Consider the following 25,322-nt stretch of genomic DNA (forward strand, 5'->3'; position numbering starts at 1 on the left):
ACCCCACTTAAAATAATCCAAACCATCCCTTTAATGGGGAACTGCAATGCAATGTGTAAAAGCTATAAAGAGCTTTAATTATTCTGCATGTGATTTCAATATTCAGCTGCAGGGTTGCACCTTCTCATAGGGGATCTGTAGGAGCTCCAGCACCACGCTGTGAGCTCCCATGTTCCTCAGCAGCCTCTGTTGCTGTTTCCTACTCTTCTTCCCCGAGCTCCCCTCCTGGACACACAGCCGACTGAGACGCAGCAGGACCTGAACACACACACACACACACACACACACACACACACACACACACAGCGGGAGGACTTTAATTACAGGCAACAAATCACAACCATGAAAAGACAAGATAAATACACTAATGAGTATACCTCCTTTACGACCCTGTAGTTGTAACTGCTGGTGCTTTCTGACTTCTTCTTGTCTGAACCAGGCGAGTCTCCCTGTTAAACAAGCAGTAAGGAGAAGAAGTCCATTACGTTTTATAGCATAATATAAACTACATTGAGGCATATTAGTCCTTTAATGAACTCTTCTTCTACAAATGTTTTATATTTTCATGTTCTCCTACACCGTACCTTGCTTTTGCTCTCAGACTCTGAAGGTCCTTCTCCATCCCCCCCATCTTCTCCTTGCCTCTTATAAACCCACAACTCAGACTTCTCTACAATAGAGCGCAGCTGATCCAGATCGGACTTGATCTGCTTGTAGTTATCCACATCCTGACTGGTCACCAGCAGCTGGACCTACATTCAGGTGAAAAGTGCAAATCCAGTTTTGCAGTTGTGAACCCACTTGTGCTAGTCCTGATGTGTGCATGGTCAGATATTAAAATACAGTATTAAAGAGTGGTAAGGCCTACTTGTTTGAAGGCCATGAGGACTTCCTGTCTCTGGCTGAAGTGTCTGAAGAGCAGGTGAAGCGCTCCAGACACCAGAGGAGGATAATCATGCATGGTGAGGTGCAGCAGGACCCTCAGGAACGTACGACCGCCGTGGTCATCCAGGTCTAGTGGAGTGTTCTCCTCACTGAACAGTTGTAAGAACAGAAATTACATAAACTTCATCATGTTTTATCTTATCTCAAAAATAGCTCAGGAAAGATGAGCAAGCTGTGGATTACCTTCCTCCAAAAATCCCCTCTGCCTGCTCTTCAATGTTCTCAAAGTCAAGATTTCCTGGAGTTATTAAAATAAAACAATCAAAGAGATCCATTATAACATTTATATGAGAGAAAATGTTAAATAACGGTAAAATTGATTTATCACAGCTGGAAAAGCAAAGGTGAAACAAATTTCATTAACGATGGCTCTGTTCCATTAAGCTTCCCAGTAAGGCCACAATGTCATGTCATCGAAAAGTGCACAAGGAATTCACTGTTTCTAGGCTTTGAAAGATCAGCGGCAACCAAGGTCAAAGTTGAAATCATTTTAACTTTGAGGGCAGGAATTTGGAGCGGTGCGCCACGCCAAGGGTAGCGCTTCCGCCTAGTCGGGCGGCACTGCTCTCACTTTAGGAAAACAATGGTACAACTACCGCAGAGGGATTTTACCGTTGATCATGTGTGGGCGGCTTGTGGTTGATCCTTCAACGACAGGCTGCTCCACCCAAAGTGTGTGAAGGAGCGCTATCGCAGGTCCTTCCTTCCTGCAGCTGTCAGACTCCACAAACCAGCACTGCTCCCAGTAGACCACATATACACCCAAAACTGACAATAACTGCACTATACTGTACACTGACTGCAATATCAATACTACTCAGGTGTAATTCATACTGTGCAATATTTTCAGGTGGAATTTCATTCCAGTCACTGTGCAATATCATTTTTCCACTTGTTCAATTTTGTTAATAGTCTATTTATTGTCAATACTGTATATACTGCTCCAGTTTTTATATTTCCTTCTATTTAAATTGTTCATAATTTTTTTTTTTTTTTTTTACTGTGTTAGCTGATGCATTTTGTTTTTTGCACTATCCCCTTTGTACACTGCAAATGTCCCCACTGTGGGACTAATAAAGGAATATCTTAATTTATCTTAAGCCTGTGGGGAGATCATGCGTTCGGTCGTGTGCGTGCATCTGTCTGTCCACACGGCTAATCTCGCATACTACTGGACCCATCAGCCTGATATTTTCGTGCTCATTTATGACTGTATGCTCGAGGACATCTCGTGGTTGCGGTGATTCACAGTTTTTGAAAAAAATATTTTATTGACTGTTTCATATACCGTCATTGACAGCTGACTCCTCATTCCTCTTAACCGTCCGGTACGGACCACAAGTGATGATCAACAGCTGCCTCAGGAGCAAAAGACATTTCCGTCAATCGGCTAGGCTAAAAACAAGCCTTATTTAGTCCGTTGCAGGCCACATTTTTAGCCTTTGTCGTGGCTCAAAAACTGACAACCATAGAAAAGTTTGGTCTCATTTTGAACCGCAGGATCTGCAGATTAATTTCATACCCGATATGTTATGATCCACTAAAGTTAGGCACGATACAAAATGAATAAATATCCGTCTTTGTTATCTTTGCCGACATCTTGACGGTGAAGGAGCCGGGAGTGAGACACCTGTGCTGTTCCCGCTATAACAAACCACAATGTCTGCTGTAATGCTATAAAAAAAAAGGTCTATTAAATCAAATGGCATCTTACCTGGCATCTGACCTGTGACATTATTGGTTCCGTTCTGACTGGCAATGTTGTCTGCTTGCGCGTTGTTCTCATCAAACTCGCGTTTGAAAATACAAAGCAGGCAGGAGATCCTGTAGTCTAGCCGTACATTCAAAATGAACTGAAGGAAAAGATAAAAAAAGTTACAATACAAATAAAAAATAAAGCGTTTTGCCGTCAAGGAAGAATCTGTTTCCTGATGTCTCACCTGTAGAATCTCAATGACCTTGAGCTTCGTGTCCATGACCATGATGTCTTCTCTCTCTGGTTCGATCTGTGTTTTAACCACGTCTCCCTCTGGCTGATGAGTTGGTGTGGTGGGCAGCAAGCCGCCTCCTCGCAGCACTACCTGGGTCATCAACTCCCCGACTCCATGGATGGACTTCATCACGTTACTGCCAGCTGCAGCACATGAAGAAACAGAGCGATAATAACATTCAAATCCACAGACATTTGTGTGGATCGATCTTACTTGTTTTTAGTTTGGATATGAGACACACAGTGAATTAACAACAAAAAATGAAAATGTGTTTGAACAGATTAATACTTTGTAGGATGGTTAAAAAGTCACTTTTAAAATGTATTAAAAAAAACATATTACTGACTTACAAAACTTTACTTTAACCGATAGTTAACACTTATGACTTATCTTTAACTTACTTACGAGTACTGTATCTGTACAAATGAGACGTTTACCAGTATTTCATTAAATAAATTGGTCCTTGGAAATGTTTGAGACTAAAGCCCCTTTTTGACTGCAGGAACTTTCCCCCGGAACAATGAACCTTTTGAGGAACTCATTGCGACATTCAACAGCCGGGGCCAGGGTTGAAATTAAGGCCAAAAAGGCCCTGATTGGGGCGTAGTACTTTCTGAAAGTTCAGGAACATTCGGGAAGAGGTGCAGGGATGACTGTCACTGAAACACACACAGCACCGCTGCTTCAACTCTACCGCTTCATTCATAAAACAAGGAAGTACTCTAGTATTGATTTAGGACCATTCTAAGACGAGGAGAGAGCATTTCTTTTTGTTTGATTAACATTAAAAGTAAAAACGTTTTATACAAGACATTACATTTACAAAAAGTAAAGTTAGGCTTTTTCTATCAGCTTCCCAACTTATTTTGAAAAACAGACAGGGAGAGAGAGATCACACAAACGAACTGAGAGGGCGAGCGGTAGAAGAGACAAACATCGAGGCGGTGTTGTGAATAAGAGAGAAAAAAAGTTATTCTTTGATTGTTTCACGGCGGTTACATTATGAATCACAAATGAATAACCTTGAAACACTCAGATTCATTTACCTACGCTGCATTTCATTCATTACATCCAATGTGCTTAGGTAAATATATGCAGCAGTAAATGTCGTTGCAGTGAGATAAAATCTAAAAGAAAATGTTTTTTCAATGTGGTTTTTCAGATGAAACAGACAGCCACACTGAACTGCAGACTGCAGAGTGTGTTTACACCTGTGACCACCAGCAGCCCCCGTCCCTTGTCATGTTAATTTTTCATACGTCAGCGGATTAATTTGCCTAATCTTCAAAGGTCTTTAGACCACGGTGGAAACGCAGAAAACAGTGGGCTGAAGGAACCTTTTAGTTCCTTGAAAAGTAGGTCCCAGGACTCAAATTACCAGGAAATTCTTGGTGGAAACTCGGCTTAAGGGAAAGAAACTGACGGCTAAAATGACTACTACAACATGAAACATTGATGTTCAGTACAGCGAGTTAAGCCTAAAGGAGCTGGATGTTTACCTTTGTTTTCCTCTTCCTTCTCCATCTTGTTGATGGGGTAAATGGTGCTGACATGGACGCAGTCTAAAATGTTCAGTAAGATCTTCGTCAGACGAAGGAGGTCGCTAAAGTTGTAGAAACCAAAGTAGATGAGGTTCCTCGCCAGGTTCACTACCTACGGACAAGAAAATTCAGAACCGTGATTTATAATTTCATGAAACCAACGTGACTTCTAATCGGCTCACACCAGCCACGAAGAGGCAGTACCTCAAAGGTAAGCTTGTTTTTCTCCCTGTCAGAGAAGGGAATGTTCTGCGACACCACCTCTCTCAGGTAGTTCTCCACAAAATCCATCGTGAGGCAGAAGCGCTCTTTGATCTCGTCTCTGGTGGTTCCATCGTTGTCATAGCTGGATAATTAGAGCAGAAACACATGTGAGAGATGCTGGGACGTCTTTGGAACGGTAGCACGAGTCAATTAAAAGTATTCATGAGATGAACTCACTCGTCAATAGCAATCTTAGAGGGAATCTCAGACCAGAGGCGGGCATATTTGACGGGTGTGACCTGCTCCTGGGGGTCACGGTCCACGTGCATGTGCAGCATCAGGCGGCAGAAAGACGCCCGTAAGTCAAAGGGCAGGTCCTCATCGGACATACAGCGCAGGATCAGATCCACATCCAGCTGACCGGAGATCTTGTTGATGGCCAGGTACTGACGGTCCAGACACATCCGGGCAAAGAGGTTCAGCTGGCACCTGTGAGGAAATGTTATGAGAGTTTGGGATTATTAACGTTGTGTCGTTTTGTCATATTCAATGTCCTTGAATATTACTTTGTGCCTTTGTGGTGGTGTTGTTGTCAAATGTTTCACGAACAATATCTAAATATTACACTTGAAATTCCAGGTTATAGGCTGCCTATTTGAGCCTTTCTATTAATACTCTTGATGGTGTCTCTATTCAGTCCGTTGACCATTACATATACTTGGGAATTATGATGGACAAAGGTCAAAATTGTAAACAGCATATCGACCATCTTGAAAAGAAATTCACACTAGGTGTTTTTCCATGGCATCAAGAAAACACTTAGTTGCTGGCCTTTTTCTGACTCATTGATTTTGGTGATACTATTTACAGGTTTGCCTCACCGTCCACTTTGTCCAAGCTTGACCTCCTGTATCACTCAGCCCTGAGGTATATCACCAATTCTGGCTTCAGGACTCATCATTGTATCTTATACAGCATGGTAGGTTGGTCGTCCCTCACTTTACGTAGGTTACAACATTGGTACATTGTAGTCTATAAGATCATCTCTGGCAAATGTCCTACTTACTTAAGCCGGAAGTTTGTATTTATGCAAAACTGTTATGATCTTAGGTCACACAAATGGCTTCAGTTTAATCAGTACAGAAGCTGCAAGCTGCTGTTGCTTCAATTAACTAACAAACACATGACCAACATGCACTGTATGATGTAATGTATTTTGTCGTACCTATTGTTGCTGCTGTGATTCAATGTTGTTGTTTTGTTATGTGTTCATGTTGCTATTTGACCCTTGCCTTGTCTTGGCTAGGTCTCACTTGTAAAAGAGATTTTAATCTCTATGTGACTTCCTAGTTAAATAAAGGTTATGATGATATCAGTGGAATATACACTTTCATTAGCCACATAAACAGCTTAGTAGGAATATTGTCTTTTTCGGAATAAAAGCAAAAAACTGAATATCTTGTGCATGTAAACATTATCAGTGTCGTGCTTTCATATATAATTTGTGTTGCTTTTTATTATTATTATGTGTATAATCAAAGAAACTCACCTGTAGTAGCTGACCACCTCGTGATCCTCCTTCTGGCCCTCCTTTGCATCCTGAGCCAACTCTCGGACACTCTTACTCCGGACCTCCTTAGCATTGTCTTTCCAGAACAGCCAGACCTCTTCTTCATCCTCCGGCTCCAACGGACTCTCTCCATTTGTCGTTGTCTCAATCTCAAACCTCGACAGGACCAATCTGGTAAAAGGCACAAAATGTTATTTCTAAATGCTCATTTCAGTTTCGCAAAAAATTCTAACGATGAAGAAAAATGAGAAGCTAACTTGGTTTCGATGAGGATGTCAGCGTTGGAAGGGTCCAGTACAGCGTTGCAGATGAGCTCCTGTGTCACAGGGATGGACTTCTGCATGGACACGCAGAGATCTGAGAGATAGTCCAGGAACCTGGGAACAGATAAATACAATGAATTACATTTCTCATATTATAGGCGTATATCAGGAAGTACGGGGAATAATAATACTATTTCAGTACTATAACATTTCAAACTGTGAGGCCGTCCTTTGTCTAAACTTCTGGATCAGCCTGATTCAAATCTCATTAACAGCACTTGACAGGACTTTAACACAACACAAGCACACACTAACTGTCAGCAAATTACTTGCAGTGCCGAGGTCATGCACAAGCAGTTCCACTCATGCTCCCCTGCACACATTTGAATACATTTACATAGATTTACATTCCTCAGGAGCTGTTATACAAACAAATCTGACCCAAACTGGCCTCGGCCACTTCTTCTATGCCAGTTTGTGATAGCAGCCAGGGCCCGTCCTTTCCTGTGAGCCTCACCTCGGCTCCCGGTTCTTCCTCACTAGAGTCACAAATGTGTCTATCTCAGCAGCGGTGATGTGTTTCTCCAGCAGCTTGCGGTTGTTGTGGAGCAGAGCCGTTATTGTGTCTTCCGCCAGAACGTCATATCCTATCTGCTTCTGCATGAAGCGGAATTGTTTGGCTATGTATTCCTGTAAAGACGAGGGGAGAGAGGGGATGATTACTGCAAAGAAAAGGCCAAAGTATGAGGCGTCAGAGTGGAGTTGTTGTGCCCAGCTACCTGGTTCTTCCTGTAATCCTGCTGGGAATGGCGCAACACTCTGTAGCAAAGCCTGCAAATGTGTCTAAACGGAGCGTGGCGCTGGTCTCCGAGCTCCTCGAGTCGCAGCATGGGACCATCGCCGCTGTCTGTGAAAGGGGCTTGGAGAAGTTTGAAAATCTGAAATTGGAAACGGATGATTTTAATAACCAAAAATGTAGTTAATCCTAAACTTTAAAATCAGTGCAGTTAAAAGAGGTTTAAGACCAACCTGCTTCAGGATATTCTGCTCTCTCATCAGTTTCTGTCTCTCTCTGTTGGGTTTGTTAACCATGATCTCCAGAACATCCTGCCCACTGTTGGGGATGTCCACCACAAAGAAAACTAGGTCCTCCAGGAGCTTGGTCACAAACCTGTCAAACATTACAAACCACTTTAAAAACTGGATTTCTTTGAGAAATTCTGCAGCTACTTCAGTGATATCTGGGTGTCCTTCCATTAAAGATGTATATGTATACGTAACACATCATATTGTAGTAATTTAAATGGCAATCTTGAAGATTTTCTGTTCTGTTAAGTCACTATCTATCGCCGAATGAGGTAACACAATGGCGATTGAACTTATGGAAGTATTGCAATATTTAGATATCTGCAGTATTCTGAAGTGGGTGGCTGCAAAAATGAAACTATGCACACAATTCTTAAAATATCTGAGCTCATGCGTCAACGAAAACACTCCAGACTGCTAAACTCTAAGTGTCGTGTCTAGAATGTACCACTGACCTTCTTTCATTTTGTGTAATAGTGCCCTTTTCAAGCTTGCCAGCGATGGACGCCAACACTTTACTCGCATCGTTGGCAAAGTCTAAATCACGCACTTCTGCTGGTGGCACCGGTACAATGGCAAAAGCTTCCTTGTCCTCCTTTACTCCCGATGTTCCAATCTGGAAAAAAATCAATTGTTTTAAGTAAATATCTGTTCAGGAAACCTCAGCCGTGCATCTTGTACATCTTGACCCAGGCATCAGCTACTCACCCGTAACATAACAGGCTTCTCCTCCTCTTTGTCGATGGGGTTGTTGGTGCTGTGAACCCACGTGTTGGTGCACAAGTGTCTTAGCCTCACATAGGAGCTCCTAAAAGTGACAGAAGATATTGTTTGAGATGTTAAAAAAATAAAATGAAGCTGCAGGGCACAGGACAAGGTGTCATATTGCTTCTAATATCTGACCAGAAGTTACAAGTTTGATCCCTTGTTTTTCAACTTTCCACTACTAGACACGCCTTGACCAGGATGGCCAAGAGTTTTCTTATTTTGTCTTCTCAGAGCATTGTTTTATCAGCATTTACACCGGTGTTTGTGCGCAGACAGGCTCATTAAGAAGGGTACTACCTCCATTGTGGGGTTGATACTGGATTTTCTTGATGGCACTGTGCATAAGATACATTTACTGTACAGAGCACATTCATGTTCCAGATGAACCCTTTTCATTTTAGCTCACACACACACGTGAGCTTTCCTCTAGGGCCGCCCTCATGCCAAAACATAAACCGAGCCCACAAGATATCTGACAATGCTAACAGGCCAGTTGCCAAGAAATGAACGCCAAGAAATGTGATTAGCCCATTCATGTTCTCAAGGGAATGAAACCTTTTGATTTTTGTTTTGATCCAATGGGCTTTGCTCTTGCACCATACCCCGAATAAATTAACATGCATAAACTTGAACTAGACGTTAGAGAGGAAGACCACTTCTACTAGAATCAATAGTAGTAGTAGTAGTAGATGATAGTAGTATTGTAGTATGTGTTTTGATGAGACTGATAAGGACTGAAACCCCTCTTTCTCTCCCTCACCATTTTGTGTCCGTATGTCTACTGTGACCTGCATAATAAAGCCAAAACAACAACAAAAAAAACTCCTCAAATCAACACGTGTCAACAGTGCTGCTTTGTTAAAATCTCCATTGAGACGATAGTATTGTTTAGAGAGCAGGTCGATTAAGCCAGCTGTTGGTGGTTGACGATGCTTATTTGTCTCCACCTAGTGGTTTACACAGAGTTGCTAGTAACGGACTTGATTTTCTGTACTGTATTTTCTATCCAAGTACAGTAACTAGAACATGATGGATATCTCATTTACAATCACCACGGAGACAGAATATTTTAGTACAACACTCCACCACTATTTCCTAAGGTCTCATCATAAATGAGGACAGTATGATCGTAAATCCAACACCTCTCTGAAAACGGTGCCAATAAAAACAGGAGATTATGATCACTAAGACAGGATTTATTACACATTGCTTAAGATAGGTGCACATAATAAAGTGGTAAGGTGATACAGTGTTTGTGGTATATCAGTTTCTATTCTTGCTACTCAGAAGTAACACAAGAGCAATATATGTAAACTAGGGCTGTGAAAGTTAACGTGATAATAACACGTTAACGCAAATTTGTAACGCATTAACACAACCTGCGATTTTTAGGTTGTAGCGGGCTCAGTTTTAAAACTAGATATAGGATAGAACTAATGAATCCAGTGGTACCAACCATGTCATACTAGATTGTCGCAAAGCAGGCTAATTAACAATCCAAACTTACGTTACATTTTGGTGAGGAAAAACTGGCATGGCCATTTTCAAAGGGGTCCCTTGACCTCTGACCTCAAGATATGTGAATGTAAATGGGTTCTATGGGTACCCATGAGTGCCCCCTTTACAGACATGCCCACTTTATGATAATCACATGCAGTTTTGGGGCAACTCATAGTCAAGTCAGCACACTGACACACTGACAGCTGTTGTTGCTTGTTGGGCTGCAGTTTGCCATGTTATGATTTGAGCATATTATTTTATGTTAAATGCAGTACCTGTGAGGTTTTCTGGACAATATTTGTCATTGTCTTGTGTTGCTAATTGATTTCCAATAATTAATATAATACATACATTTGTATAAAGCAAGCATATTTGCACACTCCTATGTTGATAACAGTATTAAATACCTGACAAATCTCCCTTTAAGGTACATTTTGAACATATCAAAAATGCGCGATTAATTTGCGATTAACTATGGACAATCATGCGATTAATCGCGATTAAATATTAGCCCTAGTTTTTATAGAAAACCATGTTTTCATTTCTCAAAGTAAGGTACTGAAAAAAGTTTAGTATACGTGCTGAATGTAAGAGGATTTAAAGATGCACTCTTACATAAGGAAACCGTTCGCATAATCGCTATCAACTATTGTAATCGACTGACAGCCCGGATGTAAACAGATTTCTATTGTTAGGAAGAGACTGCTTACAATGGCTTCCTCAGACAAGTCTTTACAGTGGCTTTACAGATTAGCCTGAAGTGACCTGTACAGTGTCAGCTCTCCTCCATTATGCACTAAACCTTTACACATAGTAAAGTCTGAGCCAACTGCGTCTTTCATACCCGCTGCACGTGGGTAGGAGTAGGTGTGTGTGTGTCTGTGTGTGTGTGTGTGTCTGTGTGTGTGTAGCCTGACAGGCCTTCAGGACAGACGGTAGCCATATTCTTGGCAAGCATTACGTTAACGCCTACTGGAGCTAACAGGCTTACCTTTGTGTGACGGCTCCCGGAGGAATTAATTAGTCCCCTGGCTAAAGTTTGATGGACAGGGTTATTTCAGGTAGGGATGGGTGGAGCAAGCAGTAGTAGCCTGCAGCATGCTGGCACGCACCTGACTATGCGACACAATGGAGGCTTTGACACGAGGGGGGAGAGCCTCTGCTTTTATCTCAAGTGAGGTGACAAATATACCATTGTCAAACTGTCAACAAGAATAAAGGAGCAAAACAGAGGCTCATTAAAATGTACAGTCGCCCTAAATATGTAGGTACACAGGTCAGTCAACACATCAGGACAAAGAACCCGCTTGTATCCACAAGGATGTGAAATATCACATCATTTTAATACTAAAACTGTGAGTTTTATTAATATTACTACATCAAATATATATATCTAATTCAGTATGACTCATTTTAAACTAACATGGGAGTAAAGAGCAGATTTCTGACTAAACATGTATCTACCAGATGATGTGTTTATGTGTGACATACGCAATGTTTGCACCACGTGTGGTTTTGTGGGTTGTTTTTTTTAGCTCAGACACGTAGTAATATTCTTACATGGTATTTTGAAATTTCGTTTTTTTTCCTCTTGTGCCCACTAAGAGGTGCCTACTCTCAGTCTGATTACACTGGTTTCCTGTTTCATGACATGCTGGGGACTTTCCTTGCCCTCACTGGCGACTATCACACCATCCAAAGGTGACCAGTACATTGACATTCACACACACACACACACACACACACACACACACACACACACACACGCATTTAATGAATAAGTGAGTGATAAGACAATATAGACTTTCCACTTTGGTGGCATGCAAACAATACTGAATGGACCATACACTGCACAGAGTCTGCATAGAAGCCACAAATCTACCCAATGAAAACATAAAAAATTAAAATAAATCATAAATAAAATATCCCATAGATGCAACGTATCCTCACACAACTCAAGTTCGTATTATTCTACGAAAAGGTATACCTAATTTTCCATGCGTTTTCCTACGAATATCCAGCAACACGTCAATTTCCGCTTGCAACATGCATTCAGTCTTTTCAAAATAAACTCCTGTCTTCAAAGGAAACAACTTGGTTAGGTTTAGGCAACAAAACTACTTGGTTAAGTTTAGGGAAATGATCGTGGTTTGGGTAAGAATAACTACAGAAGTGGCGTTACTTAAGTACGGAAGTTATGTGACAAATAAATCAAGGTTGTCTTCTGGTTTCACACACTAAAGTCCGGTGTGTTTTGACCCACCTCGACCTCTTCCCTACACGGCGTTTGTCGCTCTTTATACTTCCCGGTTCATGATTAAGTCGATTACATACAAATTGATTTTGTGGGATATATATACGAATTACAATGCATTACTTTTCGTAGGTATAGCTACAAGCGGTGTATGAGACCAGCCTGATATACTGTATGACCACACACGGCCTAACAGTGTCTTCTCCCTTTAACTATGATTCAACAAAATCAAAGAAGAGACTGGGCAACAATCTCTTATTTGAATGTCAAGTCAATAAGTGACCAGAACAAACAGCTGACGGTAAGCCAGGCATAACAGACGGTACTGTACATAACAAAAAGTGTCCCTGTCCGTAGTTGCAAAACCAAACAAATTCTCATCACCTCAGAAACTGCCTTCCAAGTAATGTTCCAAATTCCCCTTCAACTCTACACATGAGTCAAGTCTCTACTACTGACACTTTGATTGGTTGTAGTCGTGACATCACTGTGGTCTCGTGGTGTTGAGATATTTGTCATTCCCCCCCATATTTTCCAACATCACTGATGTTATTTTTTCCACTAAAAAAGGGCAAAAACATGGTTCGCCTTAAAAGGTTCTCTGACACCGTCTCTGATAATTAGTATCACTTCATAGTCTCGGGCATGTTTGTACACCGGTGTCTATATTTAACCGCCTTGAGCAATTTTATATTCTGTAGATGTAGGCAGAGGAGTGAATGATTATCATGTTTGTATCCTTAGATGCCCTTAAAAAGTTAGTTCAGGTGATCTGAGGCTGGGTTGTATGAGGTACTTATTTATAGTCTGTGTTTTATGTACAGTGGATGACAGTGGACACGCCCCCAGTTTGGAGAAACAGACAGGAGTTACCAGTATGGGATCAAAGCAATGCAGTGCTGTGGACGGCGGCAGCAGCAAAACATATTTTAGTCACCTAAAAGAAAGGTTTATCGAGAAAAACAAAAACAAAATCCAATTAAACCTGCAGTAGCAGTATAATTTTGACAACCTCTGAGCAGCCTCTGTGATATCTGAATGTTATGTACATTTAAAATTAATCTATGCCCCCCCAGAAGAAGGTATATACTGTATATTATACCTGGGAACCATGGAGTCCCCGCCTCTCAGGGTGGTAGGGTCCAGCTCAAAGATGGAGGAGATGTCCATGCCGTCGGGAACCGGCACCAAAGTGTACATGATCTTCTCCTGCGGAGCTCGCAGACGACCTCGTAAAGCTTCATTATCTGCATCCAGCTACAGCGAGACAACATGCAGTGAGAAATAGAGAGCAAAGCACTGGCTACAAACTGCAGCCGCGCTGTCAACCCTCAATAACGATGAGGCTGACTATGTATGTTTTCACTTTAACCTACTAGTCACCACTGAAGCTGATTTAAACACATTAGCACTCACTCTTGACTGAAGTCGTGCAAACCAGTGAGATATTCTTCAGTCATTACTACAGACTGTTGGGCCTTGTTGGTACGTAATTGAGAACTACAGGTACACACAACATCCCTCTTAGGGTCAGTGTGCTTGGTACAACACTGCCACCCAGAGGTGATTTTCAGTGAAACATACATTAGCTGAGATGTTGCCACGGTGACACCCTGTGGTGAGCTACTGCTACTAAAACTAAGGCACAAACAACCTAGATGAAAAGAGCAATTTGACAGCAAAGCAGCAAAGACAGAGAGACAGAGATATGCATGTGCAGACAAGACAATAATTTTTGTGCTAGATTGCTGCAGCCAAGAAAAAAAGATGATGTGACAGTACCTGGAAATTAAAGGGTGTAAAGTCCACCACCTAGAGCAGAGAGCAAAGATCCAGCAGAGAATTGAACGGATTAGATCAATAGAAGTGGGGCAACCAGCGTGACGTTGCTAAGCACTCAAGAGGAGAAGAGATCAAGTCTTACCGAGGACCGCTGCTCAGCACTCTCCTCCTCAAAGTCTGGATTGACCTGGAAACACACTCACATGTCAAATATCCTCCTCAGCATAAGTCATTTTAAAGCGTGGTCACTGCACCTGGCCATCCAATTTACCACATGGCTCTAGTCTAGGCCTGGAGTTCTGAACCTTTTGTAATTTAAAGGCCAATGTCTGAAATTTCCAAGGACAATCTTCCAAAATAAATTTGAAAAAAAAAACATAACATGACAACAAAGGAGAAAAAATAAACTGGGCTGTAAATATATGTTATGCAGCTGTCAGCTGTAATGACCAAAATAAGGCTGAGCAGGACGCCTGGGAGCTCTTCATCCACAGTGACGACACCAGCTCCTTTCTAAAAAGTTCAGAGATTCTCAACTAGAAGCGCTCGGAGCGGCCAGTGAAGAAAGTCGAAGACTTTGGGTGCAGCGCTTTTTCTCTAGGCTGCTGCTCGCAGTCACATACGCTCTCTCTGCCGAAAAAAAATGTCTATATGGACATCACATCACATGATGTGTCGTGATTGGCGTGGTGATATTCAAATGTAACTGGTCATTGAAATTATGTATTTTAATTTGACGTTTTTTATTAATGTGAATTCTTGAGCACATTTAGATATACAAAATAACTAGCTTTTTATATTACTAAAATCTTACAATCTGGCAGTACCTCTGCGGCCCACCAGATGGCGTTTTGAAGCCCAGAGATAAACTGGTCTAGAGTCAAGACCAACCATGTCAGAGTACTTTGCAGATTAAAACTGGACTTTATGCTACTATGTCAGATACACACTGTATGAAAGACAATTAACAGTATGCATGGGTACAGAGATAAAATGATAAAGAAGTTGACACACACCTCACCCATCTCAGCAGCCAAATAACAGCCTGTGGCCAAGTGTTTGAACCTGAACAGGCTGTTCCAGTAGCCTGCGCCTCCCCTACATGGGTCATGGTGGACCACCTGGCGACGGCAAAAGAAAAGGAAAACAAGGTGTAAATAAGCCTAATGTCAAAATGCTGCAAGACTGCATTATTTGTGTGATATTTTCTGTTTTCTTATGTTTGCACTGAAGAAATATAAACTGTTATCTAGTTAATAAAAGGACAATTACAGTCAAACACCAAAGAGTGAATTAGCTTTTTATCAGGAGTACATGCTGGTGATTGATTCTTTATTTTCGTGTCATGCATGTAAAGTGCCCAACACTCATGGGTTTATGAGACAGTTGCAGTGGTCAAACATTTCATGCAATTACAAAATTACAAGTTATTTTACAGCTCAGTCTCAAAATATTCTGTCCTCCCTACCAAGCTTGGCAAATAAAATCCACTACAAAAAAGGTTCCCTTCCTGACGCAATTTTTCATTGTCATCCAGCCAAAAGAAATCAACATAAATGGAGGTCATTTTACTGAAAAGTACATCCCTTACAGTATGTCCTATAGACAGGACTGTCAAACAAAAAATAAAACCTCATTCTCACTGAGCTCACACGATTGGCATTAAACCTGCCGGTCTCTTGGGTTAATGGTAATGTTCCTGAGTGTAACTGTGCACATAGGGATCTTTGTCTTTTGTCCAAAATATACTTATCATAAAATTCTACACCGTAGTTATTCTTCATGAGACAAAAAGACCATTTTTTCTTTCTACATGAGAAACATTTTTGCTCCTAATATCCTGAATGTCACAAAGAAATGAATGACAAATAAAATAGAGAACATGTTGTGCTGACCTCTACTTCCCACAGTGCTTTGCTGCTGGTGGCAGAAGTGGCAGACTGCCGGCCGGTTGTTCGAAGGAAAACATACTGTTTCTTCCTGTGGTCGTCACAAGTGAGGAACTTCTCCTGCTCTGCATGGAACAACCGGACTACGTCACCCTGCAATTACATACACACAAAAAGACACAAACACATACATGCACAGCGTGTAACGGATTAACAAGAAACATTTTTTACATGTATGTCAATATTTTATTGTATTTTTTTTTAATTCTTTTGCAGGTGCAAATACTGAATTTCCATGTTTTAGTTTTTTTACCATGTTTTTTCACTTTTTTTTATTTAAATTTTTGGTACAGTACATGCAATACAATATAATACAAGAGATGACAAGAAAATGAAAAAGGGGGGGATAATAATAATGATAAAACATTGAGAGAAAAAAACAAAACAAGATAAGACCCTGCCCTAGGTGGAGTTATAAAGAGAAAACCTCAATTTACTGTGTTCGTAGTGTAATGGCTGGACTCCATCTCCTAATGAATTTGGGTCTTTGAAGCCTCAGTGAGTTATTTGTTCCATTTCATACAGTATACTTTAACCAATTTAGTGTAATACATTTCACCGCTGCTGTAAACAGAATTTGGATTAAATATTTTTGTTTTTTACTGTGTCAAATGTGACCTAATACGTCTGCTCTGAAGTTGATGTCATACAAAAACGTGAGAGTACTTACCCCTTTGAGTATCGTTTCCTTGTTGTCACTCCATTTCATGAACAGAGTAACTTTCCAACTCGTGTTGCAATTTACAGAATTAACCTGAGAGGCAGAAGAGAGAGAGGAGTGTGTGAACAAACTAGAGAAATGGATGTCTTATTATACATAAAATAAAGGCTTTTAAACCTAATTTTAATATTCCACTTTAATAAAGCAAATGTGGAATATATTTAGTGTCTTATTTACCTCATTGCATCCTGGGTTGTCAACTAGCTGGTGGCTGCTGGCATGTAGAGGCTGACCAGCGTTCACAGGGTTAAGGACCACTTTATCTCCAATCACCACCTGCAGGGGCAAAATAAATAAAAACACAGAACACATTGCATTCAAAGGAGTTTTTAGTTTTAGATGCATTCAATAAAATCAAAAAGGAATCTGTTACTGTAACTCAGAAACAAGACGTGATACTGTAGTGCAATATGGACTAGAATGGAAGTGAATGGAAGCAATAGAAAATCTTGAAACAAGATGAAATACTGCTGCTCTGTGTGGGATTGAGCACTCCATTTAAATCCCAAACCAAAAGTATGTCACATCCCAAGATACTAGCCATCATTCTTCAATTGCCTTTCCTCACAAGGTGAACATAAGGTGCAGCTATGGGAGACTGGGTTACACTGGTTCTAAGCACTAGGGGGAGTCCTGCACCATACTGTGTGTGTGAAAGGACAGGATCAGACAGATAATCATTAAGGTGTAGCCTTGAGATGGAGCATCACTCAATAACCACAAAGGAATGTCAGCAGCAAGCATCAATAAAAAAAAAAAAAAAAAAAGTTTTGTTCTGAATCTAATCATCAGTAACTTATTTGTGTTTGCTCACACTACTGAGTGCACACGCTTTAAGATAAACTCTATAAACGGCTCCACTGTTGGCTGGCAAACAACTGAAATAAATACGACTACTATGTGAGACTACTATGTGAAACTAAACACTAGTTTCAGTCCAGTGAAGTGATCAGTTATAAGCAATGGCTATTCTGTGCAATTTTTCTATCTCAGGAAAAACTGCACATTCAGTCCTCAAATGTAAACTTTTGTTTTTCACAAAATCATTACATACTGTATCACGTAGCCTCTCTCTCCATTGACCTTGAACAAGACACTGGCGTCAAAACTGGAGTTGATTAAGCTGGATGTGTGAAATGCAGATGACGCATTTCCCCAATTGGATTAATAAAGTGTGATTAATTAGCAAATTAGCCATCGTAACTCCATCAACTCCAATCAACCACGAGCAGAAACTAAAGCATTATCAGCAAATGGTAATGTTAATGTGGTGTGTGCTATGTCTATAGTACCACATCTTATATCTTTAAAAGACTACTCCACCAATTCAGCATCACACTTTTATAGCATTGTCAGGCTCGTATATTATTTTAAGGGCTGTCAAAGTTAACTCGGTAATACACAAACTCGTTTTAACGCCACTTGCAATTTTTAATTAACCTTTTAAAAATCCGACAGGTCGTCGTCGGGCCTGGCCACTATTCAATCTTTCGGAGGTTGTAGCGGGCTCAGTTTTTAAGCTAGAGTGAAGATACTGGTGTCATATGAAACTAGAAAAACCTAAGAAATCCATTGGTATCAACCATGTCATACTAGCTTGTCGCAAAGGAGGCTACATAACGCTCCAAACCTACGCTAAATTTTGGCGAAGAAAAACTGGCATGGCCATTTTCAAAGGGGTCCCTTGACCTCTGACCTCCAGATATGTGAATAAAAAATGGTTCTATGGGTACCCATGAGTCTCCCCTTTACAGACATGCCCACTTTATGATATTCACATGCAGTTTGAGGCAAGTCATAGTCAAGTCAGCACACTGACACACTGACAGCTGTTGTTGCCTGTTGGGCTGCAGATTGGCATGTTATGATTTGAGCATATTTTTTATGCTAAATGCAGTACCTGTGAGGGTTTCTGGACAATATTTATCATTGTTCTGTGTTGTTAAATGATTTCCAATAATAAATATATATATACATTTACAAAGCAGCATATTTGTCCACTCCCATGTTGATAAGAGTATTAAATATTTGACAAATCTCCCTTTAAGGTACATTTTAGACAGATACAAATGTGATTAATGATTAATTTACGATAAATCGTAATTAACTATGGACAATCATGCGATTAAATATTTGAATTGATTATTTTTTCTTTAAATATCAAATCTTTGCATCAGAACCATAGATATCTTCTATTTATTCCACATAAACAAAAGGACACAGCAGCCTGACCTGGTGCTCGGATAGATTTGGCTAACTGTATTCCATCTTCAATTCATTCTGTCTTATAAAAACAAGCTACATGTGAGTTCATGTGACTTCTGTTTTCAGAACACCCTGTGAAAAGTCTAAAAATACATCCTTAATTTCTCCCACTGATCATAATTAACTTGCATCCCACCCACACCCCGCTCTACCCACACTGTCTCCCAGGGATCGCAGCTTGTAGAAGGGCTGGATGTAGAACCAGGATCCCTCGTTTCCCGCCGAGTCCAGAGTCACTCTCATGGCGTTCTTCTCCAACAGTGCAGGTAGGCGCTTGTTCACTGTCAGGTATTTATTGCTTTTCAAGTGCAGCAACTGTTGGCAAAACAAGAAACAGTGTTACATGGTTACAAGACACATAACCATCAATGACATTATGCAGACGGTGGAAACAATTAGAAGTTGGAGCAGAGATGGAAATATGTCAATCTAATATAACTGGAGCCGAGGGAACACTTCACGGAAAATATGCATCTCCAGAATGGTGCGGTATAGAAATCTCTTATCCTTAAATATTTCTCATGACCTCTGTTGTTTCACCCATTTAAACAGTTCCCACCCTGTCAAAAATAATCTATTGCCAGCTAGACTGGAATCATATAAGCTCCGCATATTTTTGGGGCCCACAGACGACTTAACTGAATGCCCAACTTAATCCTACAACGTGATTTATGGGGTTAGAACCAGCGGAGTAGACCCGATGAGGCTTTGATGCAAAATGCCAAGTTCACCTCTCTATAGGGCTGCACGATTATGGCCAAAATGATGATATATCAATATTGAGATCTGAGTTTTTGTTTTGCACGTCTGCTCTCTGTTAAAGGGACTGTTTGTAACTTTGTAAGCGTATAAATGTACCGGGTCGGGACACATGCACGCTCGCGTATGCACGCTCGCGTATGCACGCTTGCGTGTGGCCGCTGTACTCTCCTCCTCTGCCTGCTTTCCCCTTCATTCAGACAGCGCGCCCGTTCTTGCGTACTCGCTCCACCTCTAGTCGTGAACGCGCGCTCACTCCACACCGCAGAAGAGTTAGTTTAGCTCTGAGAATATCTAGTGAATGTACAGTGGACGTTGGTGCAGAAATAAATGCTGCAGCTCCTCCAGACCAACAGAGGTTCTCCGTGTCTTGTGAAGTGACGGGGCTCTGCAGAGAGTTACTTTATCGTCTTGTTACTGACCGATGCTCGTTCAGGTATATTTAGAGCGAGCAAGCACGAGCTCGACGCTGACTTTCGTTGATTTCACGGCCACAGGTTTCGCTGTTAACAAGCATTTCTGAAAGTTACAAATAGTCCCTTTAAAACGAGTAATACAGTATATTACTCTTCTACTCTGGACTGCAGACGCAACATTCGGGAACGTTTTCTACAGGCTGCTGCTGCAGGGTGCACGTGCAGCGGCATGACAGCTCCCCAAAACTGAAGCCGAAACATCTCCATCGCCCCCTGGTGGCTGGTTGTTAGCTTAGGAAGCGCTTCATTTGATATGCAGCGTATTTTTCGCTGAGCAGATCATGCATTTTAAACACAATTATCACAGTCGATTATGTTCATTTAATCGTGGGAAGACTAAATCGTGATCGCGATGAACATTAATTGTGCAGCCTTTCCTCTCTGTGTTAGATAGTTAATCATTTCCTGCGGCAAACCAGGAACCAATTGGTGGTCACTATTGCTAGAATGAAAGTTCATTCATTGCAACTAGGGCATCCTACACTGTACAATATGTACGGTCTCCCTCGAGTATGCCACCGAGCAGGAATGCATGACCATTCTTGGTTTCAGGTGATCTCATACCTGTGTGCAAACCATTCCTGGCCAACGAGCAAAGCAAGATAAGACATTACAACCGACAGCTTTACAGCACGTCTTTGTGCTGTAGCAGTTATTTAAAACTCTTCTCTCTGATTAAAACTGAATTATAGTCAATATCGTCAAGCACACAGTGTCATATATGGTGCTAAATGTTGCTGCAGAACTATTAACCAAAGCGCCTTATCTCGGAGGTTCCTGAACACACCTGAATGACATTTCCATACTGGATGACTGATCCCAGCAGCTTGCGGTTTTCAGACTCATTCTGCTTCTTCTCCAGGTCGGCAGCATGCTAAAACACAGAGCAGGGAACACAGATGCTCAAGGAAACAGAGGGCATCCAATACTATTTCTAGAAAGAACGATGCTACATACACATTTCAGATAAATACAAAGCTGTAGCTTTGTGTCATTAAAACACCAATCCATTATTTTCACTATGACAAAAGTCATAGAGCAGACAAACTAAGGTGAAGAGGAAACTCACATGGAGTTTGGTGAGGAGGACTGTGTCAGTGGTGCTGTTGCCTCCAGGTTTTGCCGCTTTCCAGAACTGTTTCTGTGCTGAGTATCTGTTCATAGGACACAGTTTGAAAAGGCAGTCTGGGGAAAGAAGACAAGAAGAGAGATGTAAAGAGCCATCATCACGTAGTGTTAGTTTTTCCTCTACAAATACCAGACTAACTGACTTCATCTTAAAGCAACTCAAAAGACATCAGCAACATTTTGGAAAATTGGTCCGCTAGTAATATTAGTAACGGGAAAATAGACATCAAAATTATCAAATGTATCTTTACCGTACTTTAGCACTCCACATTATGACTCTGGCATTCACTATGCTATCTGTAATAGCAGGCCACTGTAACAAAGTGAGAACTTGTGTGACAACATGGCTAAATTGAGTGTACATTTATAGTTTATGTGATTCAGTTTTCATACTGGAATCACTTTACCTGACATTTATTTTAGTGAAAAACAAACAATCTTAAATAAGGTAAACATAATTCATAAGGTCCCCATGCATAAATAAATAAATAAATAAATAAATAAATAAATAAAAGGAACATTGTGTGAGCCTGTTCTTTCTTACATGATCATTCCTGTACTTTTCAAATCAGGCTCTATTTTTCGCTTCTCTACCATGATAGCAAGCGAGACAGCTTTTTCAAGTCACTTGTGAAGATATTCACGATTATCCCGATAATGGAAATTCACTACGATCAACTTATTGTCAGTGTTTTTTTCTATCGCGATACGCAATAAAAATCTATATCGTCCCATCCCTCGTAGAAAGCAGTAAATCCTCCACAAATTCTGATAACAAAAAGACTAGATACGTCTTAATCAGTCCCAACACATGTACTCCTGGATTTGCTTTAGAATAGTAAATATATTTGACGCTTGACTCTGCACAAATGGTACTAGGCCATATTCTCCTGAGGTTCTACAAGATTGGTTTTATTCTTTACAATACCATATCAATATTAGAGGTAGGTATTATAACAATTGTGTCCCTTTAGACTGAGCCAGTCTTGACAACTACTGGCCACGTTGCCATGACATTTCCTGTGGATATGCAGAGAGTAAATCCATGTTTCCATGTTTTCTTCTAGGTTCACTACTGGGTAAAAATGTCCACTTGTACGCGAGAAATACCCAAATCTAATGGAGATATTGCATTGAAATTTACTGAGTACATTCATGCTCCTCACAGGATAAACCCTACTAGTTTTAAAGCATCTGTGATCTCTCCTCTTGTGCTTCCTTCTGGCCAAAACATTGTCAAATGCATCATTCTACTCATCATCCCTCTGATGTGAAATAGGCCATGAAATGGTGCCGATCTGGTGGTTTCGCCATCAAAGGGGCATCAAGGATAGAGAGACAGGCAGAGCAGGCGTCTGCTCTTTGGGGGGGCCATGGAGCTGGATTGCCCAAGGGCAAATATTTGGACCACCCTGCAGCTTCTGGCGATGGAGGCCAAAGAGATAATAGAATATTAAAGATGACAACATCTTTGATCGAATTCGGCATCTCAACAACACCAACTAAAACTTTAAGAGGGACAGCTACTGGGTCACCTAATTTGCACTGCTGTACCCACAGTACACCCGACCACAGTAGTCGGTGCCAAAACGCCACACCTCATCTCACACATGCACATTTTAACAATGGAGACACAGTCAGGACATTTAGTCTTCCTGGTTTACCTGCTCAGCTTCCCAGCAATAATATACTGTTTTAAACAAACAGCATCTGCCGTATTTAAATATGCTAATTTGTCCTTGTGGTGTAGCTCTGCATCCTCTCTTTAAACTGAAAGGAAACACTGTAGGGATCAGTAGCGACTAGAAATCACTACACAGGATATAAATATGTCAAAATGGTTCATCATTTTGTACAGGGGACCTGATGATCTATAACCGGAGGTAAAAATAGCCACCCTGGCTGCCTCCATCTGAAATGCAGCCAACAAAGGAGTCTCCCGGGGTTAGCCATCCTGGGCCACGGGGTGGAGGACAGGCAGAAAGGAGGCCAAGGACCAACGGAGAAAATGGGGCACTGGGAGAACATCTGTCTGACGGGAATGAACAATTGGGGTTATGGTGAAAAAAAAAGGAAAGAAACTGGGACGTATGTGAATTTCATGGGCGGGGAGGTATTTAGCCGAGGGTACGTTTACAGCACAAAGCTGATAAGTGATGAGAGAATAATGAACAAACTCTCTAATAGCCCTTATTTAAATCATTAGGTCTAGGGATGCTCATTTTGAAAAATGTTCTTAATCGTTAACTGACAAGATTTGTGCCTCTCATGCAGCGGTGTACCAGCTGCAGGAGCACAACAGATATTGGTTGACGGGAGTCCCCAGTTCACCGTCCGGGAGCGTTAACTTAGCAGCCACGGAGCTGCGTGTAAAGTCACGGACATGCAGCCACTTTCCCAGTAAAAGTCTCCACATTACATTTAGTTTAGTTTAGCAGGTTGTCAGCTGTTTGTCTGCCCGGCATAACGATGCTTTGTCTGCCCGGCATTACTTTAGCGAGTGTCCAACAAACAGTGTGTGTATTTGTACTACGTTAGCAGCTCTAGCATTGCTGGAGGCTTCGTGATCGCCGCCGCCGCACACGTAGTCTGAGTAACTTTAGAGAGTTTCCAACAGACCGTGTGTGTGTGTGTGTGTTGGCGCTGAGTGTGAGGTTGTTGGTGGCGTCATAGATGTGAACGTTGGTGTAGCATTGTATGTACAGTTTATTTGATGGTGAATAAATGCTACGAAACTACAACTCCTCCGCTCAAACGAGCTGGAGCTGTTCTTTAATACATCCACGGAGAGACCGGAGCCAACTTCCTGTATCCTGCAACTCCGGCTCCGCCTCTTAAGGTGGGCTGTTAAGGTGGACCCGCTTTTCTCCTTAAAGAGACGAGCCGCTCCTCTGAGCTGCTCAGCTTTTGAATTAATTATTAACATTTCTTTTAACCGTTTTAACCGATAAGAGTTAAATCGGTTAAAATGCTTAATGTCGGTTAACGGTTAAACGGTTAATTATGGACATCCCTAATTAGGTCCTAAAAGTAAAACGCACCAATAGCCGAATCCAGAGTTATTTCCCTTCCTCCGTTCATGTGAATGAGACCCAGACTGTGACGACGGCGTGATGCTGGGAGTCATGTGACCAAGCGGACGCTACTGCGCATGTCCAATGAGCCTAATGGATGCGGAAAATCGGCGGAAGATCCGGGTACTTTTCCAGACAGAAGTCGAACAATTTTGGCATCATGCGCCACTGAGCAATTTTCATAGGAATGAACGGGGCCCCGCCTCCAACGCTGTATCCAGTTCTCTGAATAAATCCATGATTTCTACCCACTGCAGCTTTAAGTGTCTCATGTGACCCACAGTATACATTCCATGGAAGCGAAAATGACAGTTATGTGACTCTACACCTGTCAGTGATGATTATATCTGGAGTAGTGAATGAGTGAACACAAAGGAGTGATTTCTGACAAGGTTTCTAAATCTAAAGCTCAACCTCCTGCAGAAGGCTTGATATTATGAAGACACCTGAACTGTATCTAGTGTCATTATGACTTGTGTCATAACGACACCTGAACTGTATCTAGTGTCATTATGACTTATGTCATAACGACACCTGAACTGTATCTAGTGTCATTATGACTTATGTCATAACAGGAAAAGCACAGGTGGATCTGATAACATTAATGATGGCCCCATTCCAACGACACACGCACAATGTCAGGGCTGGCAGCCATCATTAATGGTATTAATTATACCCGTGTTTGACAAGTCTAATTATCCGCTATTATTATATAATATTCATTCAGAACAGAGGTACTTGATTGTAGAGTGTGAACTTTAAAGTTTGACTACTGACAGCTGAAAGACAGTTTGTAGTTTGCTCCTTCACAGTGAACGGAGACAGCGGTCGTCTCAGATTCACAGCAGTTACAAAGGATTTCAAAAGAGCTTTCACATCCTTAGATATTTCTCAAAACATTCCTGCTCCATAATCCATTTCCCCCACTGTATAACTATATGCTCTGTAGATTCCCAAACATTCACATGTTCAAAAACAATATGACCAAATACACTGCTTCCATGTTAATCCTCATGCATGACCCTTTCAAGATTGCGAGAAGTCAC

The 25,322-nt window shown here is 41.3% G+C and overlaps 1 protein-coding gene across 9 annotated transcripts in view; it reads right to left on the reverse strand.

Annotated features, from left to right (window-relative positions):
• Positions 1-25,322, reverse strand: part of itpr1b (inositol 1,4,5-trisphosphate receptor, type 1b) — a 122,801-nt gene that overhangs the window by 81,975 nt on the left and 15,504 nt on the right. For 6 of the 9 annotated variants that reach the window (XM_037770891.1, XM_037770874.1, XM_037770858.1 and 3 more), the window contains exons 4-30: positions 21,144-21,259; positions 20,862-20,948; positions 18,996-19,154; positions 16,752-16,850; positions 16,524-16,607; positions 15,800-15,946; positions 14,921-15,025; positions 14,047-14,091; positions 13,905-13,934; positions 13,225-13,379; positions 8,309-8,408; positions 8,056-8,216; positions 7,544-7,685; positions 7,294-7,452; positions 7,032-7,204; positions 6,509-6,628; positions 6,231-6,422; positions 4,919-5,170; positions 4,682-4,823; positions 4,436-4,589; positions 2,886-3,079; positions 2,660-2,798; positions 1,129-1,183; positions 869-1,034; positions 585-752; positions 378-449; positions 121-258 (exon numbers count right to left, since the gene is read on the reverse strand). In XM_037770891.1, coding sequence (XP_037626819.1) covers positions 121-258; positions 378-449; positions 585-752; positions 869-1,034; positions 1,129-1,183; positions 2,660-2,798; positions 2,886-3,079; positions 4,436-4,589; positions 4,682-4,823; positions 4,919-5,170; positions 6,231-6,422; positions 6,509-6,628; positions 7,032-7,204; positions 7,294-7,452; positions 7,544-7,685; positions 8,056-8,216; positions 8,309-8,408; positions 13,225-13,379; positions 13,905-13,934; positions 14,047-14,091; positions 14,921-15,025; positions 15,800-15,946; positions 16,524-16,607; positions 16,752-16,850; positions 18,996-19,154; positions 20,862-20,948; positions 21,144-21,259 — 3,554 coding nt within the window. The remainder of the gene's footprint in view (positions 1-120; positions 259-377; positions 450-584; positions 753-868; positions 1,035-1,128; positions 1,184-2,659; positions 2,799-2,885; positions 3,080-4,435; positions 4,590-4,681; positions 4,824-4,918; positions 5,171-6,230; positions 6,423-6,508; positions 6,629-7,031; positions 7,205-7,293; positions 7,453-7,543; positions 7,686-8,055; positions 8,217-8,308; positions 8,409-13,224; positions 13,380-13,904; positions 13,935-14,046; positions 14,092-14,920; positions 15,026-15,799; positions 15,947-16,523; positions 16,608-16,751; positions 16,851-18,995; positions 19,155-20,861; positions 20,949-21,143; positions 21,260-25,322) is intronic. The other 3 variants (XM_037770900.1, XM_037770908.1, XM_037770865.1) reach the window with 1 other exon arrangement.

Source organism: Sebastes umbrosus, chromosome 1 (genome assembly GCF_015220745.1).
Source record: "Sebastes umbrosus isolate fSebUmb1 chromosome 1, fSebUmb1.pri, whole genome shotgun sequence".
In the NCBI taxonomy this organism is placed as follows: Eukaryota; Metazoa; Chordata; class Actinopteri; order Perciformes; family Sebastidae; genus Sebastes; species Sebastes umbrosus.